The sequence below is a fragment of the Echeneis naucrates genome, chromosome 9 (genome assembly GCF_900963305.1).
Source record: "Echeneis naucrates chromosome 9, fEcheNa1.1, whole genome shotgun sequence".
Classification (NCBI taxonomy): domain Eukaryota; kingdom Metazoa; phylum Chordata; class Actinopteri; order Carangiformes; family Echeneidae; genus Echeneis; species Echeneis naucrates.
Genome location: NC_042519.1, coordinates 15,395,693 through 15,415,517, shown reverse-complemented (window position 1 = coordinate 15,415,517; position 19,825 = coordinate 15,395,693). Strand labels below are relative to the sequence as shown.

General features: G+C 41.2%; 2 protein-coding genes across 3 annotated transcripts in view; one reads left to right on the top strand and one right to left on the bottom strand.

Moving 5' to 3' along the window:
- Positions 1 to 129: 129 nt before the first annotated feature.
- rhbdd3 (rhomboid domain containing 3) lies at positions 130 to 2,557 on the top strand. The gene is made up of 5 exons (XM_029511385.1): positions 130 to 631; positions 712 to 1,095; positions 1,637 to 1,763; positions 1,849 to 2,103; positions 2,215 to 2,557. Exons 1-5 carry the CDS (start codon positions 469 to 471, stop codon positions 2,381 to 2,383), a joined length of 1,098 nt encoding a protein of 365 aa, XP_029367245.1. The 5' UTR covers positions 130 to 468; the 3' UTR covers positions 2,384 to 2,557.
- An 847-nt stretch (positions 2,558 to 3,404) lies between these two features.
- emid1 (EMI domain containing 1) overlaps positions 3,405 to 19,825 on the bottom strand; it is a 48,958-nt gene continuing 32,537 nt past the window's right edge. Inside the window, exons 5-17 of one of the 2 annotated variants that reach the window (XM_029511384.1) lie at positions 16,598 to 16,687; positions 16,422 to 16,483; positions 16,182 to 16,314; positions 14,015 to 14,059; positions 13,805 to 13,912; positions 11,716 to 11,823; positions 8,983 to 9,072; positions 8,450 to 8,493; positions 8,268 to 8,330; positions 8,135 to 8,179; positions 7,835 to 7,879; positions 5,694 to 5,778; positions 3,405 to 3,929 (exon numbers count right to left, since the gene is read on the bottom strand). In XM_029511384.1, the coding sequence (XP_029367244.1) occupies positions 3,796 to 3,929; positions 5,694 to 5,778; positions 7,835 to 7,879; positions 8,135 to 8,179; positions 8,268 to 8,330; positions 8,450 to 8,493; positions 8,983 to 9,072; positions 11,716 to 11,823; positions 13,805 to 13,912; positions 14,015 to 14,059; positions 16,182 to 16,314; positions 16,422 to 16,483; positions 16,598 to 16,687 (1,052 nt within the window). In that variant the 3' untranslated portion in view covers positions 3,405 to 3,795. Of the gene's footprint in view, positions 3,930 to 5,424; positions 5,516 to 5,693; positions 5,779 to 7,834; positions 7,880 to 8,134; positions 8,180 to 8,267; positions 8,331 to 8,449; positions 8,494 to 8,982; positions 9,073 to 11,715; positions 11,824 to 13,804; positions 13,913 to 14,014; positions 14,060 to 16,181; positions 16,315 to 16,421; positions 16,484 to 16,597; positions 16,688 to 19,825 lie in introns of both variants that reach the window. The other variant, XM_029511383.1, reaches the window with a different exon arrangement.

Here is a 19,825-nt window from a genome sequence, read left to right as displayed (position 1 = left end):
TGTGTGTGTGTATATAATTATTCGAATTATTTAACTAATAAATGTTTTCGTCACCAAAGAGTCCTGTTGGCGGCGCTAATGAGCCTTTAAGGTAAATTTTTGCTGCAGATTAACACGAAGAAGAAGACCACGGTGCTGATTTAGGTTTGTAAACAACTATGAGCTGGGAGATTCCGTGCTTAAAGCCTTATTTCTCCTGTTTGAATGATATGACGGCTTTCAAATTCACAGGCTGTGTGTGTGAGTCGGTGCCGTCGACAGGAACGATGTGACGGAAAAATCATAGAGGAGAATTATGCTGCTAGTAAAGACTCCATCTCTTTGTCTGTAAATACCGGAACCGTAACTGCTGTAACCTCTAGATGTAGCTGCACGGTTGTGCTTGCTATGAGCACCAATAGATGCTTGTTTACCAGAGCTGCGCCACAAAAGCACAAGTGAGCGTAGAAACTACGGCTGGTCCCCAAAATGCTGCCTCGCATGCCGTCAGTGTGGTTTTGGTTTGGCTCAGATCGGCCTGGGTTCTGCCTCGGAACCTCCTCGTGGATCGCACTCATGCTGCTGATTTATGTCGCGGGCGTCCAGGCCAGTCTCAGTGTCGGCCCAGGTGGAGACTTCCCACGGTTCAGAGGTAACTGTCCAGCCTGGTTTTACATCCAAATCCGACTTTTTTGTGGGACTGAAACAAACCATGTGACGTTTCTCCCTCAGATCTGTTCCTATATGCCCTCAGTCATGATGATCTGCACTCTCTGCTGGTCAATGTTGCTCTCCTGCTCCTGCTTGGACGATGTCAAGAACGTAGATGGGGGACGGTTTCCTTCTTCGCCCTCTCTGTCCTGACAATGACCACACTACCTCTTCTTTACACTCTGGTCCTCTTCGTCGGAAGCGGCGAGGCCAGCCGGATCTGTGGTTATTCTGCTATCCAGTTGGCTCTGTTTACTGCACAGTGTCGTCAGGTGACACAGAGGAAAGTGCTGAGGTGTTTGCCTGTGTGGTTTCTCCCCTGGATATATCTGCTCGTTTGTCTGTTCCTGCTGCCAGGCACACCCGCCCTGCTTCACTTCTGCGCAATATGCATTGGACATAACTGTATCCTTTTCTTCTCAGGTATAGTAATATTTAAAGCACATGTGATGTCTTATTCCTTCCCATGATTGATGCATTAGTTTCCATGTGTCCATAGTACAAACAAATTGTACTCTTAGTGTCTTGTGATACTGCCTTATTTTCCTGTTAGTTTCATTAAATTCTTTAGGCTGGGCCATTTTGCTACTTTTTTATTGTTATTGGTATAGAAGAAGAGGATATCTGGTAATTTCCACCAGCTCCTCTGAACATGAAAACACTTTAGTTTTTGGACACAGTCCTGGAGCTATGCACTTGTTAACAAATTTTTATAAGTCATACTTTCTTCAAGTTTGCCCCTCTGAGATTTTTTTGTACTAAGCTATGACTAAGAACTTTCATAATTCCCTTTTTGTATCTTGGGCATCAAGCCTTGCAATGAAATTCTGGAAAAAAAAATTACATTTAAAATGAAATAATCTCAACTAACAGATAAATCCACTTTGAACAAGACAATTTTTGGCTCTCAAGTCTGTTTTTGTGTAGTACTTAATACACTTCTCAGATCATCAGCCCTTCATTGGGACATTACAGGAGCTGGAAGAGGCGAGTGTCTTGGGTTCCATTCCTGATTGGATGCATGTTCCCACTTCAGCGAGGTTGAAATTGCCCACCCACACTACATCACAGAGGTGAAATTCATCTCATTCAAAACAAGCCACACTGACTGGCCACAATAGTCAGTTTTCTGTATTTTGACTCTGTCTGTCATCACAGATCGCGATCACTTCCTGAAACAATGCCTGTAGATCAGGCCATTTCTCCCCCCACAAGAGACCACTCTGTTCTAAATCACCATCCATGGATGGAGCCAGCTCCTGCCTGGATAATGGAGGGGTCTGCTACAAGGTCTGAGGCAGACGTGTTGGAGGAGCAGATGTTAAGAGCAGGGATATTGGCGTCTTTACAGGACTCTCTAGATGACCCTAACGCAAAAGTGGAAGTCCCTAAATCATCAGTTTCCTCATTGCGGTTAGTAATAATATCACCATGTTGCATTTTGTGTGAATAGGTGGTGTAAGAATGAAGTTTAATTTATGTAATTTCAGTCATAACCATTCACTAAAAACTTCCTTCTCTCAGCCTGCAGCAGTTGGAGAAAATGGGCTTCCCCACGGAGAAAGCTGTGGTGGCATTAGCAGCCTCAAAACAGCTAGATGGCGCCATTTCTCTACTTATTGATGACAACGTTGGTGAGCAAGCCGTGGTAGTTTCAAAGGGAAAGAACCATCAGCCGCCACAGTGCACCTAGATTACCTCACAGTGCTCCACTGAGACTAACAGTACTTGCTGTAAAGTCATCTTAAATATTGCTTGGGTTTTGCTGAGCTTCAATATTATAGATTTACCCTGTGGGGTTCTTCTTGGGAGTATATTATTGATGGCAATTCTCTTCTGTCTCCACATAAAATGTACTTTTGAGTGACTGGGTGTATTATTCATATTGTAATATGTGAAAATTGTTGTACTGCAAATGAAAAGAGGCGGCATGTTTAAAAAACAGTGGACATTTTTTAATTACACCGATCAACCTACACAGGATTATCTTAACACAATAACACATTGGCAAGGAAAAAAAAGTTCAAAATATGAAATGGTTACATGACAGCATACAAAATAAACTACACTTGATCATTTTAAATAGTTTCACAATAGGTTTGTTTTAAGATGAAAAAAAAATCATCAAGTGTTTTCATCAGGACAGTTTAAGCAGTCTTAAATTTACCAACACAGCAGTGGTAAAAAAAAAAATGTTCAAGTTCTGTTAACAGTTTTGTTATTTCTTTTGTGTGCGTGCGTGTTTGTCTTAAAGATTATAAATGGACAGCCATATTTCATTTCAACATATTCAGATTTTAGAACACAACGTTTTCACCAATATGTAGCGAAAACAAATGCAAAAGTTTATGATTTTTTTTTTTTTTAATTACACGTAAATATTAACAGTGTGTACTTTAAGGGGAAAAACACTCACACCAGAAAACAACAAATCACTGTTAGCAACACAGATCTCACTTAAAGTAGAGATGACTTAAGATTTTAGTGCACTACATAACATTGAGTTATACAATATGAAAGAAGTATAACAAAATTAATACTAATAGAAGAGGTTTGTATAATTGTGTCCTGCAGACTGCACATGCTCAATATACTTAAATAATGGAATGTGTTCATATTGCAGTTGTGAAAGCAATACAAACCTAAATCCAGTCTCTTTTCTCACATCTGATTTCTCCTTCAACTGAATACTCTATGTGCCCCTTATTGTCCAGAAAAGTTTTTAGCTCAAGAAGCACAACAGATTCTCTCTTTTTTTTTTTTTTTTTTTTTTTTTAAATATGACCTGAGGCGTTTGGCCTGCAGCTACAGAAAATGAGAGGTGTTTTACGGGTGTATTATGTGCAGATAAGTGGTTATGGTGATGGCTGGGGGTCAAACTAGTTCTCAATTTCCCAATTGAGGAGGACCATTATGGAGTATCAGTGGAGTTTCCCTGAGGTGTCCCCCATCCTTAATCTGATGATAAACCCTACACAGGGGATCAGATAAGGTCTAAATCTATAGAGTGCTGATGAGACCTATAGTATAGGAAAGGGGGGGCAGGTGTTTGGGGGAGGGGGGCGGGTCAACCCAGTCTGTGATCCTCAGGGTGAGCAGGGGGATTTACTTCCCTTGAACCTTGGTGTCGGAGGACAGAGGAGAAGCAAGTCGATATGGAAGAGCACCTGCTCGCTTATCTCTGTAGAAACTAGGGGAGGCTGTGCCAAACGGTCCATCCCCAGACCCTAGATCAGGCTCTGTTGAAAAAAGACAGCAGTTGGAACGGGGCCTCCCTGTCCCATCAGTGAGGGTGGACATGTGCGCACTGTGGTCCTAAACCAAGTCTAATCTGATTTAGCCATGTAATGAGTGGAGCCCTTTTTTTGACACTAGTTGCCAAGTTGTTTCTTTTTATTATTTTTTATATCATAGATCAACTTATAGGTGTGATTCTTCAAGGGGTGGCCAAATTGACCATTATGTCCAATCAAAACCAAAGATGTTCAAAATATAAAACAGCAAATCCCATGAATTTCTGCTGGGTATGAATTTAACCACTAAGTGATGAAAATTGCAGTTGATTTGCTTTCTGTGGTCAAACAAATAATTTTATTGATTAAACTTACTTGAATAACATACTTTACATCCATTGAAGCAGATAAACGATTATGAAAGCTCAATCTTGAGCTTGATATGAAAGGTCTTAAAAATGCACAGTCATGACGAAACCATATTCATTGTTAATTTGACAGATGGGAAAAAACAAGTAAAAACGGTCCTCAGATTTTGATTTAGATATTTCTAAATATGAATTTGGTGCTTTAGAAGTGTCTGATGTCTAATTGTTACAACTGAGTCCACTTTTAACTGGTTAGAAGAGCAGAGAGAAATGAAGAAATTCGGAAATAGGTCATCTAAAATAACCAACAATGTTCACACAGGAATGTTTCTGAAGTGGGATTGCACATCTCACAGCAAGAAGCTGAGGAAAATACTTCAGGTTATCTATACTGACATCACACTGCAGTCACCATGACAAGAAGAAAAAAGTCAAATATAATGATACATTTCTAAAGGACAAATATTTTTCAACATATTGATCAACATTCAACATTTATAAAATGTATGCTTCTGATACTTGATCATCATCAGTGTTACTTTGGGCATGAAAAATAGTCATCAACGAATGACGAGAAAGAAATGAGAACTAATAAAATAAAAAAACTGAGTGATGGATAAAGTTTGATATAATGTCAAAAACATTCATAAACGCAAAAACAAAAAACAAAACTAAACAACAAGACCTGGAAAGAGCGCGAATCAGCGGTCTTTCATTTTTGTCAGCCAATCAGAGTGAATCTTTTTGAGTTGTGGGGGCGGGGCTTCAAATACTAGGAGCGTCAACAGTGGCTATTCTCTGAAAAATGTCTTTGTGGCTGTCGAAGTTTTAGTTTGAAAGTTTTATCTTTTACATTCGATTTACAGATTTGACTAAATAAAATCTCGTTTCGAGTCATAACACAAACTTGTGTGTCTGTGACGCAGTGGATTAAACTAGACAAAAATCAAAAACATTTCAGATAACTAAGATAATACTAAAACTAAATTGCATTTTCATCAAAAGACTAACAAAAATGAGTTGCCTTTCAAAATCAACACTTATCACCATTTAAAAAAAAAAAACAACAAAAAAAAAAAAGGTTAGCAAGGGCCAGTAGAGCTGTGGGTGGGGGTGTCAAGTCTCAGCATTACCTGGCCAGATGATAGCCTCCAGCAGTGTCACCCTGCGAGCCAGAAGCTCAAGGTCTGCCTGCAAGTCGTGGAACATCTGCAAGCTAATGTCCTATCAGAAAGCAGTGACAGGAGGACTGTGAGGGGGTGGAAATACCAGCCCAAGTCCTGGGGCTGCTCGCGACTGTTCCCACTTTCTGTCCCAGCTGTGAGGTACAGCGTGTGAGGCCACCCCCCCCTCACTTTTGACCCCTGCCTAAAGCTGACCCTGCCTCAGGCCTCCTACTCACCATGAATACCGATCATAGTCTCAAGGATTAAAACCCTCTCGGCTAAGATCTTCAGCGCCTCTCTGATCTGATGTATTCCGTCCCCCTGTGAAGATAGATACAGCCGTCAAGGTAAGGAGCACAAGCCAAAGAACTGCTCGCCAAGATGCAAGTCATTTTTCTCAGTACAGTTCAGCAGTTAGAAGGTTAAAACAGTCCACATATCTGCCCAGCGCTTCCAAACAACAACTGTTCCCCGTATTTTTCTCTATCTCCCTCATTCTCTGGCCATGCTGCTGCATGAAGTCAGTATCTACCAATCTGGGCTGGGCAGCATCAGCATCAGCATGCACATGACAGACCAGCCTCATGTTGATGACAAAACACAGACGGATTACACTCAAACAGATTTAATCATGCCATCCGCATTCCTTTTGTTGGGTAGCACTTAAGCCAGCCAAATTTTTCAGCACCACAGAGTTCATCTTTAACACTGTGGTCAACAAAAGTTACCCAACTTTATTTGACAGAATGAGCAGTATAGATTTGAAGTGAAGTCTCATTCGTCATATCTTAAATGATAAGGCGTTCGCTTCAAGAGTCATACCTTTAAAAATAATACAATTAGTAGAACATGAGAAGTAAAGCAGAAAGAGGCAGTTGAGCACATCACCATTGTGAAAGATGACATGCAGAGAATACCTGAAGGTTTTGGTGCCAAAGTGAGTGATTCCTACTACGAAATGCTGAGGTTAGTAGGACAAACCAAGGATATAGTTCATATTTGAAGAAAAAAGGCAAAGTTTCACTGATTCATACAGTAATCTATACCATGTTTAAGGTCTAGGGTTGAAAATGTCTATTTATTAGTCCAACACTCTAGTTCAGGCCAAGCATCTCAAGACTTTAGTACAGATGACTATACGTCCATTCATGCTGCTGAAAGGATGAATCCTACTTTGATTCTCTGATATTTTCTGTGCCACCTGTAATAAACTGACATTTACAGCTTCAAGAGACGTAACAGCAGTTGGATGGATTGCCATGAAACCAATTACAGACATCCATGCTTCCCTTTCTCACCCAATATTCATTCAATACCAAAATACCAAAATCATGTCTTTCCTTTCAGAAAGGTACAGTTACTTTGCCTTATTTCTCTATTTCTCTGTGGTGTTACTTTTCTCATTAGATTTTGTAAGTGATTTTCACAACCAGAAAAGAAGGTTTATGCAGAGCAGTACTTAAAGATGAAATCATGCAAGGTTGTAATGTGGGATAAAAGAGGATAGCTGTATCCACCCCACTCACATCAGAGCGTAACTCCTCTAAGCCCAACAGGACCCACCACTGACACATATGGAGTGATTTGGCATATACATGCATTTCACATGTTCTCTTTGTGGTTAAGTTGGGCATTTTGAACTCTGTAAAATCAAATGTACTGATTGGAAGGGAGACACATTGAGCTCTCCAATTGAGTTGTACCAATGGAACGAGTGCAAATAAAATGATTGAACCATATCACACGTTCTTTCACTCCATCACAGCGTGTGCATTTTTTATGTATATGCCAAAATCAGATGCTGAAAAGATGACTGTGAAAGGTAGCCATGGGGACAGTAGCTTGCAGAGGGAGTCAGACAGCTTTAGGGTCAAGAGGACAGTGTCGTGATAGGGGACAGCAGTCCAGAGCACACCCCGAGGACCAACAAAAACAAAAACACATTAACACTAAAATATTTCACACAAAAAATTAAGACACACCAACGGCTAAAATCAGGTACTCAAGAACAAAAACAATGTATCACAGACACTGTGGTTATCAACAGGTAAAAGGGCATGGACTTAAGAGAAAACATAACCCGATATGTAGGTCATGGTTAGACTTCATTTAGGTCACTGAATAGAATTCATTGAATTACAAAGTGAACACACAATGACATAAATTAAAATATCTTACATTTAGATTGCTCTTGTCAATTGAGAAAGAGGTAAAGGAGAAGTAATGGTTAGAAAAAGACAGAGAAAACATTTAATGCTCAGCCATGGAATCTCCAAACTTTTCTTTTCAAATGCTTTTCATTTAATTTCAGCTACCCCTCCTGTTCAGACTCCACATCTCCATATAAACTGTGCAATACCACCAACTACTTTCTTACCGGCAAACCCTTCTCCCCTGGCTCTCCCTTGGGACCCGGTACTCCCTATGAAGAGATATTACCAGAAGAAAAAAATGTGTTTGATTTTAAAACACGAATGAACATTGTGCAGGAGTTTACAGCAACAGAAACAGCTCAGTTCCTCTGTGACTGTGTTTCCATCGGTCACTGTGGTTTGTAGTGCTGCTGGATAGTGTAGTTTACAGAAATATAACCAGCTATGACATGTGTTGACGTTTCTCCTACACACTCATTTACTCGGGCTGTATTCTTTAAGGCAACAGGGTGGAGGTGGCTTACCGGTTCGCCTCTGAAGCCCCTTTCTCCTGGGTAACCTAAAGGACCCTGAAAAACCAAAAGCATGTCTCAGAAGGTTTTGTTGAGGGATGTAGAGCTAAATGAGGAAAACCTTCTGAATACCATGTGCACTCACTCTTTCCCCACGTTCCCCCTTCGGCCCCACAGGGCCCTGTGTGCCAGGAGCTCCAGGTTTCCCCTGGATGGAGTCACAGAGAAAATTCAAAACGACAAAGATACATTTGCAAGCCAAAAAATGTGACAGCGTTGCACTCAATATGTGACTGCAATAGAATGCTTTGCTCTGAACAAGCTTACGTTATGTCCAGGTGGTCCGATCGGGCCTTTGGGACCTGCAGGACCTGCATATTAGATAAAGAGATTCATAAGAGCCTTCATCTACTCAGATTGGGTCTAGGTCTCAAACTATGATTTTACCTGGTACTATATACACAACATATTATTCATAGCACTTTGGTTTCCCCAACAGTCGATCAGAACTGATGAAAAGTCTTGGATGAGTTGAAATGGCTTCAAGAATCCAGCTGCCCCATAGAACACCACATTTATTATAAAAATATATGAGAGAGATATTCAATATGTTGACTCAACATTAAACAGCGGTTTGTGAAAATCACCAACACAGAGGAGACTTTAATCAAAAGTTTTTAAATAAAATTTCATTTGACAGTTACATTTAATATCAATTTGTTCACAATTTTAAAATGTTCATTTAAATTTTTTTATTTAAATATTAGATTTTATTAGTTGGATGAAAAACCGTGTGTTGGAAAAACAAACAGAACACACAAGTCGGAGTAAACACATCAGAGAGACCAATAAACACTCACCAACAGGCCCTGGTGGCCCCTGAGGTCCTGGAACAGGCACTCCCCTTGAGTCATGGAAAGTGTTGGTGAAGAAGGGGTCTTTTCCACGGGCTGGAGTTGAAACAAAATGCAACAGTTTCACAAGTAAACAGGAAATTTATTTACTGGTAACTTACCATCCATGGATGTGGTAAGAGGCGACCTGCTTTGCATTTAATGGCGTGATTCCAGTATGATAATTAAACGCTTAGATATTAAAGAGTTTTCCACCACTGAAAAAAGGTCACATGTCTGATGCTACATCATGAGCTATTGCTTTAGCGTGAGTTGAATTTTGTGGGAGTTTAACTAAATGAGGTGAGAAAATGGTATGCATTTCATTAATTCTTGTGCATTTTATCTTGCCTGCTAGCGAATCACTGGGACTTAAACTTCCATATGTCACATCAATCACAGAGCTCAAGTTTGGTCACATTGGTATGATGTTGTTTATGGTGAGGTATGTGGTTTCCATTTGTGCAGACAAATTGTATTTGGTGATGTTTGTTTTGTTCATTGCTAAAAAGAAAGGGGACCTGAAGGAGTATGGGGCAAAAAGCATTGTTCCCCCAGTTTTGGCTGCAATTTAACATTAACTGCAGAAGATCACTTCCAAAAATCCTTGCAGTGTGCCATGTTTTACTTTTGTGATTGTTTCTGTATGAGTCCGCTGGCAGATGCACATGGTAATCTTCACTTTGCAGATGCTGTTTGAGAAACTGGGCTCAGGGGCAAAAAGTGCCTCTCATTACTTGGGCTTACTTCTGCCTCTAGAGGGCAATGTTTTCCAACAAATACTCAAACAAACAACTTCAACTGGAGAGTAAACCAAACTTAAATGTATTCAAAAGCATCGGCAGTAGTGGATCAGATAACCCTTATTTCAAGACTTACGTAATATTGCACTAAACACAACCTATAATCCATATCACTGTGTACCGACCTGAGCAAACATGAGCTCACATAGAAAGGACAAGAGGAAAAGGGTGGTGAACGCGTGAGCCGTAGAGGAAGTGTAAGGTCATGGGGTCATTTTATACTGACAGGAAACATAGATCTAATCATGGCATGAAACTTCAAGAGACACAGAGAGGTGGAGCGGAGGTGGAGGAGAGGAGTGAGGAATGACAGCCAGAAACCTCCTCCAGCTGCCAGAATGGAGCAGCACGTTAACAGATCAGGTCCAGGGGAAAAATCCAGGCCAGGACCACTCATTCCTTCACTCTGTTTATTTCTAAACAGTCTCTTTATTCCCTGATAATTACATGTGATCTGTGGCTTCATGTGCTGCTGTTGGTTTAGGGATCCTCTCCTGTTCTGTAGACAGGAATTCCACCCTTCTGCTGTAGATGTAAAAGCCAAATAATCCAGTGTTTTCCAAAGGAAGCTCTGCACAGAACCCCCCAGCCCCCGTCCCAGCCATTTATGTTCCCCACTGATACTTTGATGTGAAAGAAATGGCTCACAGTCTTGGAGATCATCATGCCAACCTCAACGTAGCCACAGCCTTCTCCACACAGGAACTCAAAGCTGACGAACCTGTGTGCTGCATACTGTTTTATGATTAAATCCGCATATAAAAGCCACCGATGCGTTGACCTTGAACGGGCCAGTACAGGCCTCCATCTGTCTCTCACACTCCCCTTCAGCTGTCTGAGCAACCTACATCTGGAAGTTATTGAGTGACATCAGTGGTGGACAGGTTCTCATCCCAGCATGTGAAGTCTGTGTCAATCTCAGACTATCTCTGCCTCCATTTAATACTCTTTGATTCTGTTCTACTTGGCTGGCTGACAATACGGACCAAGTAGCAGTTAAAAGATTACCGTCATCCTGTCTGTTTCTCATTCTCTTTCTTTCATTTGTTTAGCATTAGTCCGAAAACTAGTGAGGGCTCTCACGCAGCAGGAAGCAACATGTCCATAAGGCTGCTAAAGACACATTAATATCAGCAGTTTGAAGTGTCAAGTCTATACAACCTACGTCACCATGAAGGAGAACAAAGGCTGTGATTGAATTTTTGTACATTTGCTCATGCTGGGTCCATGGCAAGCTGATTTTGTTTAGAACCTGGGGTCACATTGTCTGGTTTGGCCAAGAAATAAATCTCTTCATGCATGGAAGAAGTGGTGAAGTGGTGGTCTGACATGGATGTTCTCTCCATCTGGATTTTTGACCTCTGGGACAGGCACAGTTCCATAAAAACCAAGTGTGAAAATTTATATGCTGCCCCACAGCCGCCATCCATTTGTCATCAAGCCGCAGAAAGAAAAAAAAAAAAAAAAACAATATAGCAAATATGGAGGAGTGCAGATATTTTACAGACTACTTATAGGTCTTTGGGAATATTAAAGTATATATGAAAGCATTGTATAGGTTTACGTTTTGCATGTATACTTTGAATATTCACCAAGCTCAGTGTTAGTTGGATCTGACTCAATATTTGGAGAGGAAAGAAATCCAGGTGTGTGGATTTTCAGAAAAGTGAGCTTAGACCTTTGCAGCTCATTCTTCCCTCTCTCCCTTTGAGGATGGCGGCTCGAAGCTACACACCCAAGGTCTGACTAAAGTGGCAGTAGTTGGGTTGCATCGTGCCTAATATCGACGCCAGGTTTTAATCAGGAAAATGTATGTAATATTTCTTTTTTTTTTCCGGAAAAGTGTAGAATTTTTGCTATTGTGGCTGGATTAAAATGTATTTGTACAGGGCCTTACTGTGGTCTGGCTCTGGGATATGGGCACTTGCTGGTGCTGGAGGCCCTGGAGGCCCAGGTGGGCCTGGTAGACCCCTCTCTCCTGGGAGCCCTGGTGGACCACGGGGACCTGGGAGGGAAGAATGGCAGAAATATCGTTGTACTCATAGACAAAATGTAACTACTTCACAGCTATAGCAAAATATGATCCTAAAGTGTCATCTGGAGAGGTCCTGATAAATGAATGGGTGACATAATGATAGCAACATCAACGAAGACAAAGACCAAAGTGGAAATACGTTAGATAAAGTTTAGCACAATACATCATAACAGTGTCTAACACGAGCGAGTTGAGTGAAATCAGCAGCTGGAAAGCAGAAAAGAAGTGTGTCAACTTGCCAGCTTTTCTTCATAATTAACAGGAGGAGGGCCTTAATTGGCCGTTGCTGTGAACTTACTCAGGGACACAGTCAAGTTCAAATAAACACCATTTGACTCTGTAACGTCTTACTGACACTGGTTTGTAGTCATTACATGAACCCTGAATGAACACCACTACTTTTCTGTACATGTGTGAAGCAATCTGCAGCTGGTTCTTACTGCATGTGGTGGGAAATTGTCCCTTCTCCTCCCTTACTTATGTTTTAATGATGCTAAAACAGTATTAGCACAACTACACTTGACCCCATTGTTTAAACTGTCCAGAGGCAAACGCCACCTCTGAACTTCTAAAACACCCATACTCACCAACTCTCTGCTGACAGATCCCACTGAAAAGTGACAATCTGCTAATTATTGCTGTTGGAGGTAAGCAGCTCTAACGGACACCCTGTGGGCTGTTTCCACTTAGGCTTGATAAACATTGCAGTGTGACCTGCCATGTTTTGGCTGTAGAGATTGTAAGCTACAGTCTGAGCCACATTGACTAAAAGGGCCAATCAAAGTGGCCTATTAGAGTCCATGTGACATATTTGGGAAAACAGTTTTCTTTCTCTTCTACAGAATAATGGTTCCCGAGAGCAGCTGTGGGACGCCCAGTCAAAATAAGAGTCCCAGTTCGTAATACAACTCTCCTGTAACCTATCAGGTCTCATTATAATGTACAGTGTCACTTCTACTAACATCAAAAGTTAATTTTTTCCCAATCTTTCCCATGACCCCCGGCTTAAAAACACAGTTGTCGACATTTTGCCTGAAATTGGACACATTCCAATCCCTTGTTTATCTTTCTCTTTACATGAATGCTGTGGATACTCATGAAGTAATGGAGATAGAAAAAACAATAACACCACACGCATATGGAAATCATAAGGACCTGGGATTTGTGCACGTATAGTTCATGTTCATTTCAGATTGAAGTCACATGGTGCCTCTTGGAAAGTGGGTTTCTAGTTTAACTTTTGCGGTTCTAAATCTCATCTTTACCCAACAGCAGGCACAGAGCAGGGGTCATATGTTAGCCTGAGAGGGGAGGCACTCCCTTCATGATCCAGAACGTAGGAATAACAGCCTATAGCCAGAGCAGATGTTGTGACAAACTTATATCGCCATTTACTTTATTGCCATTCAACTCACAGCTGCCAGTGGATTTACTTTTTTTCCTTTCAGGTCATTTATTATTCATACATAAGCAGCAAACTCTAAAGACATAGAACAGATGTATGCCTGAGTTTCTGTTCTGGTTGGTGATCACGACCAGCAGCAGCAGCAGCACATGTTTATAACTAGTCTTAAAACAAGTACTTTTGGTGCTTGCTCAATAAAAAGCGCATTTTAAAGACAACCCAAAAAATGCCCAAATTCCACAAAGTTACCAGCTGGCTTCAGGTGTTCTGACATTTACCACTTGAAGGTCTGTGGGGTTGACAGTTTTTTAAGAGGAAGCCAAACAATTCAGATTTGGAAACCCCAGGTCAGGTTCATGATTTTTCCACTGTTGTTTCAACATGTCCATAGTATCTTAATATAGTATTTAAATATCTACAGACAATAAGTGAAATGGATAATTCACACACACACAAACAACATACTTGTTGATTAACTAGGTCAACATCAACTAAGCTAATTTCTTCCTCTCTGCTCACAGCTGATGGCTAACGGTGCTGTCATACCTGCCGGTCCTGAGGATCCTCTCGATCCAGGGGCTCCAGATGGGCCCCTTGCCCCGGCCTCTCCCCGAGGCCCGCTAGGACCTGGCAGCCCCCGAGACCCTGGCTTCCCTAAGAGCAGGAATCAGTCATGAGTAGTCATGAAACCTTAGCTACTTTACATTTGAAATGGTGTTTCACACTGAGCGAAAGGCAACTATGATTAAAATTTACCATCTCTGCCAGGAAGTCCATCTTTCCCCTTCTCACCCCGTGGACCTGTAATGAAAATAGGGAGAAGACGCAGCTCTGTGAACAAACTCTGGGCTTAACCCACTCGGAGAAAAGGTGGTGTATAACCCCACTGAGAAATGAGGTGTAACCCTGAACTCTATCCAAGTCACAGACAAAAAAAGATTTGTCATTACCATGTTTATTCAGAGTGATTTGGATTTCAGTTCGCTCAAGTAATAATTAACTTTGACTTAGCCAAAGGATTTCTGAAAATGACGTCTGCTTGAATGATTTCACTTGTAGCCAACCTTCATTAGACCTTAGTGAGAGTTTTGTCACAGATCTGTGGCAGCAGTAATGTCTCTCTGTAAAGGGGAAATTTTTCAAATTGAATTTCGTTTGTATTTCTTGGAGAGTAGAACTGCATAATTGGAAAAAAAATGTGTATAAAGATTTGTGTAGCTGCAAATCATGCTGTGCGGAGTGATAAAATGGTTTCACTTGAATCAGTGTTGGTTGAAGTTGAAGCTGAACAGTCCAGTTGCTTTGTGATATATTTGGTTCCGCTGCATCAATTCTAATACTTTTCTTAAATGTTACAGAAATGGATTGTCAAGTGGAGCACACTATATTATTGATGACTTAAGACTGAAGCAACATGAAAGCTTTTCTGGAAGTCTCTCAGTGTAACAAAGTCCATGTCACCACATCAGAACAAAGCACACAAAACTTTTCGGAAAGTCTTAACATGTAGTTGTGATAGTGAAAAGATAAGGGCATGATTAAAATAATAAGGGTTATGTTTTTGGGCTGATGAATAGTATCAGAAAATGTCTTCAGAAATTTGCCCATCTGATAATGATGTGTTTGTGATAAGCTTGGGTTGAGAGCATGGACTCGACATAACAATGGATGGAAACACCAGGCCAAGTGAAAAGTCAAGCCAACGCTTAAGAGCCTTAAACCTGCTCCCTATTGAATGACCATCTGCAGGGCAACTTGGATTGTATTTAAATTAATGTGAAATTGGTCTTACTTCTCAGTTGCTTTATGAACTCACTGAACATTTTCCAAATTAGTTTATCGTCTTAAGCTACAGTTTCAAATCCGAACAACAATATACAATTCTTTTTTCTTTTTTTTTTTCTTTTTTTTTTAATTATGGTACCATTGGGAGGGCAATAAGCCATAAAGCAGGGTGGGAATTAGAGCATAGGTAGTGTGGGATTTACTGACTGTACCACACACAGTGACCTGTCTGAAAATTAGGATAGAGTACAAAGCAGGTCAGCTCCACCCTCACTCCTCAGCATGACCATTGTCCTTAATATGATTTCCTTTGGTTTGAAAAAATCTACACAGTGATGGCCAGTTTAAAAAAAAAAAAAAGCATTTGAAAACTGCAGTTCATGAACCAATGGCTCTCTTTATGGTGCGTTGCCAAGTGGTTGAGAGACACACTTTGAACAAGTTTTTCCTCTCTGCCTTGTCAAAGTGTTTTATTTTGTTTGCGACACCAATACCTGATAACAACCAACAAAATCAATGCGTTGTATTTGAAAGTTGTAAAATTGTCAGTTATAAAGCTCTATGTTTTAAGTCTCTATTTACAGAGTGTCTGTTGTAAAGGAAGGACCAACGGAGTGAACAAGTTTGTGATTTCACACTCTGGGCTGTCTCAGTTTTCTACAAATGAAAAGTTACGCCATCAGAGTAATTGTTCATTGAGTGAAAGATTATATAATCACACAAAAGTCCTTCACATACTGGCAATATTTTGATATGAGCAGTAGGCTTGTAAACGTCTTCTGACCGGGCAGCAGACTGTATTTTTAGCCGCAGCCAGCGCCGGGCTTGACGCCAGGAAAGGAGAGGACTTTCATGTGCTGAAGTGTTTGCTCTCCACACAACCACAAAGCCCTGAAAGCGAGATGCACAGACAACTGGGGTCTTACTTTTGCTAAAGGAAATTAGTGTGGGTGCAGAGGAAGGAAAAGGATATGAGCAGAGGTGAGCAGGTAGAGGGCAGATAAAGAGCTGCTGCTAGTGGAGATTTCTAGGTCAATCGCCAAAATACAAAACCAACCACTATCTTTCTTGCAAATAGAGAATATTTTTTTGTGTAAATTATTTTTGTTATTCCTGCAGTGTGGTGTGGTGTAGCTACCTGCAGGTCCCTGTTCACCTGGAGCTCCCTGAGCAGGCACAGCGCCCATCAGTGACGAGGCATCCGGTTCTGTTCCTCCTTTACTGTGAAGGTGACGATGCGATGTGGAGGTTGGAGCACTGAGTAGCTGAACCTGGTAGAGGAAGATACAAAACAATTGAGGGCACTTAAAAAAATGTGGTTGTTTAAATGACCTTTGATCCAGATGCTGATGAGAGACACCAGACCAAAGGCTCTTACCTTCACCTCCAATGAGTTCAGCCGGTCGCTCAAAGCTGTGATTCGACTGCAGTTGAGACAGCCTGAAATAAAATGGAACATTTGTTTCTTTGTTCTTAAGAATAAGACATTTAAACAGTTAGTTTGCCCCTGCTACTTTGTTATGTTGTATAGTCAAAGTAGTAACATGTTCTAACCAGAGATTTGCTCTGCTGCGTGTGAAGGGGGTCGGCGTAGCGTCGATGGTTTCCTCACAGCCTCCTGAGCTGCAAGTTGGTTTACTGATTCTGCAACAGAAGATAAACAGATAGAATACATGTCATTTCTGTGGTTTGGGTTTGGACTCCCACATATTTCTTGACCTTGAAGACATAATCCATAGATTTGGAAGTGTATTTCTATTTATACTTTTGTTCACCACATTAATGGGAATCAGTTCAAATGTTTTTTGAGGTATGCTGCTAACAGAGCTGAAGGATTGTTACGGTAATCAAATCACTCTTTACACATACAGCCAAGATTCTCTGGTTTCACCTTCTCAAATGTGAGGATTTCACTGCTTGTTTCTGTTTTACTTCAACGATTTAAGAGCATTTGTTTTTGGACTGTTGGCCAGCCAAAACAAGAGGTTTGAAGACAGAAAATTATGCATTTTCACTTTTCAAACGAGAAAAAAAAATCGTTAGACATCATAAAGATTTGCTTTAATCTTTAGATAAACCGACAATGACAATCACCAGCTGGATCTCACGCACAAACATATGGCATACAGTGTACTACACAGTATGATCCCAAGTAGGAATTATGTGTCAGTTAGAGACTGATGCAGTTGGAGGTCTGCACAGACAACTAAATCAAATTCAAACTCAACTCAAAGAAAAAGCAACAAGAAAAATGCTGATCCAACTTCTAAATATTCATTGATAGGCTGCAGGTGTCTGTGTCATGTTAGACAGACTGTGCTGCTACAGCTTGTTTAAAGATGTTTCACCAGGAATGACATCCATGCTGCGCCTGTCAGTGGGTGGCTATCCTCCAGGTGAGCTAATGTTAGCTGGTTAGAGCTAAAGAAATGTGAAGTGGGTGCAGAGAAGACACATAAAAATCCCCAGTTCCAGCTTTTTGCCTCTTACATGCCAGAGAGACGAATATTGCGCATGTATCTTTTCCCAAACTTGCGTTTGTTTTGCTTCATTTCATTGTAGAGTATAAAGCCATGGAGGCCTCAGAGAAAAGGTGTGTAAAGACAAACAATAGTTTCCTTGTGCAGATAAAATGGGCAGTCTTGCCTTCACTTTGTGAAGAGTCTCTGGATTGTGGATGCTTTGAATGGGCAGACCTTGAGAGAAATGCTAGGCTGACTTCTTTGTCAGGTCCGGTCTGGCTCTTGTTGGCCCAGGTGCTCCTGATACAAACAAGAGGCTGGGCTCAGCACCTCATTAGCCACTAGGACACACGTCTTTCCACTTGGTGGCCAGCAGCCGCAGTCAACACCAAGAGCTGTGCAGCGCTGAAGCAGGGGAATGGGATTCTTCACCCAGCCTCACTTCTTGTAACATCACATGTCATGATCTGTCTCTATTCTCTGCAGAGGCAGAGTCATGAAGAAAAATAAACGTTTGGGAACTTAAGACAGGAAAGCATCACGGGTTGAGTAATTACCCAAAGAGGAGGGAGAGAGAGGGCAAAGGAGGAGCATGAAAAGTACACAGAACACATGGTTTAGGGTAAATTGAGACCACTCCAATAATTTTCCCCTCTTCAATCACTGTGCTTATGATTTCACTGTTTTTAGGTTCTGGGTTCTGAGGCTTACAAGCATAGACGGATTTAAACCATCTAAGACTGCTACTAAAATGTTATGGCATGTGCTCTAAATCACAGACAACCCTTCCATATTTCAATAACAGTATAAACCTTGCACAGAGACAAGGAGAACACACACACTTTGATCTGCTCGTCACTGTCCTGCATCAAACTTCTGTCCACATGGGCAGGACTGCAGAGATGAACAGAGAGGTGTGTCGGTGTGTGAGCGTGTACACAAACAGGCTAGGGATGTATTCTCTGGAGTTCGCCTCGTGGAGATGGCTGCATTCAATTACAGCGGGGCTGTGAATAGGAAATATAGCTTTTGCTCCCCTCCTCCCCTCCCAACAGCACCTCTTCTCCCGCTGAGAGAAAGAACATTTGAGCGCCAGGATCCCCTCAACCACACTTGGGCTATTGTATGAAGCATTAAGCCAGTTCTGGCACAAGGACAACAGTCTCCCACACACACCTCATGCACACACCCCCTCTCTGTCTTGCAACAACAAATTTAAATTCCTGCAAGGCTCATCGTTTCTTCTGCTTCATCCTGTGATACTGTATGTGAGTGTGTGCATCTGAGATGTGTCGAAGTAAGACATGATGATGACATGTGGATGCCTAAAGAATGATTTGTCACTTTCTCTGCCAACAATAACATCATCACAGTTAATGAATGCCCCCCTGCTCGACACGCTTCATTATATCCACTCTTTGTCCTCAGTGGGCTAATTGCCCTTTGGGGGGTCAAAGAAATGTGTGAATGGAATTGACCTTTTGCCCCCATGTTGCACTGGGCCTTAATCAGTGAATGAGTCAGAGCTTTTCATTAGAGAAAACCCCAGCAGAGAGTTCAGCCAGCCACAGGCCGTCCTGACATCAGCTCTGTCTCTCTGCTTTTCTTTTTCTCCTTAAAAACTGATTTGGAGTGTTCTTTGCTACTTGCGGTGCAATAATCTCATCAGAAAAGAAGGGAGATAAGGGAGAAGGTTATCTTTTCCTATCCCATACTGAGTGTGCCTATTGAGTGAGTCATGAAGGATGTGTCAAGGGACTGCTTCTGCTGGAGGATGCGATGATATGCACCGTATGTAATATATAAATGTATTTATCAGAAGCAGGTAAAGGCATTAGGAATTTGGCAGTAGCCTCAAAAAAAAAAAAAAAAAGGCCATGAGATTTTTCACAAGGTCTTTTGAATCTATCTAAAATGTAGTTTATTTCTTAGCTCTGTCTGGAGGCCAAACGTCTTTGTAAGCTTTTACAGCATACAGTTGTTGTAAGCACGGAGCTGGAGGATATGGTTAGAGAGATGTTTGCTGAAATCTGAGCAACAAGTCTGCCAGCCCACACAGTTGGCCTGATGAGCCTTAGATGAAACCCAGACGTGAATTTCTCTCCTTCTTCTGCTACTCACTAAAGGTGAGTAAACTGGCCACTAGTCTGATGATTGAAAAGAAAATACTGTCTAGTTAGAGAAATTTTACTATAATGATTATGGATTTCTTTAAGTTAAATTTCATTGTATAATACATCAACACTAGGCTGTCTGCTCAGACATTTTATCTTGTAGCCAAACAATGTCCAGATGCAGCTGAAACAAATTGCATTTTACA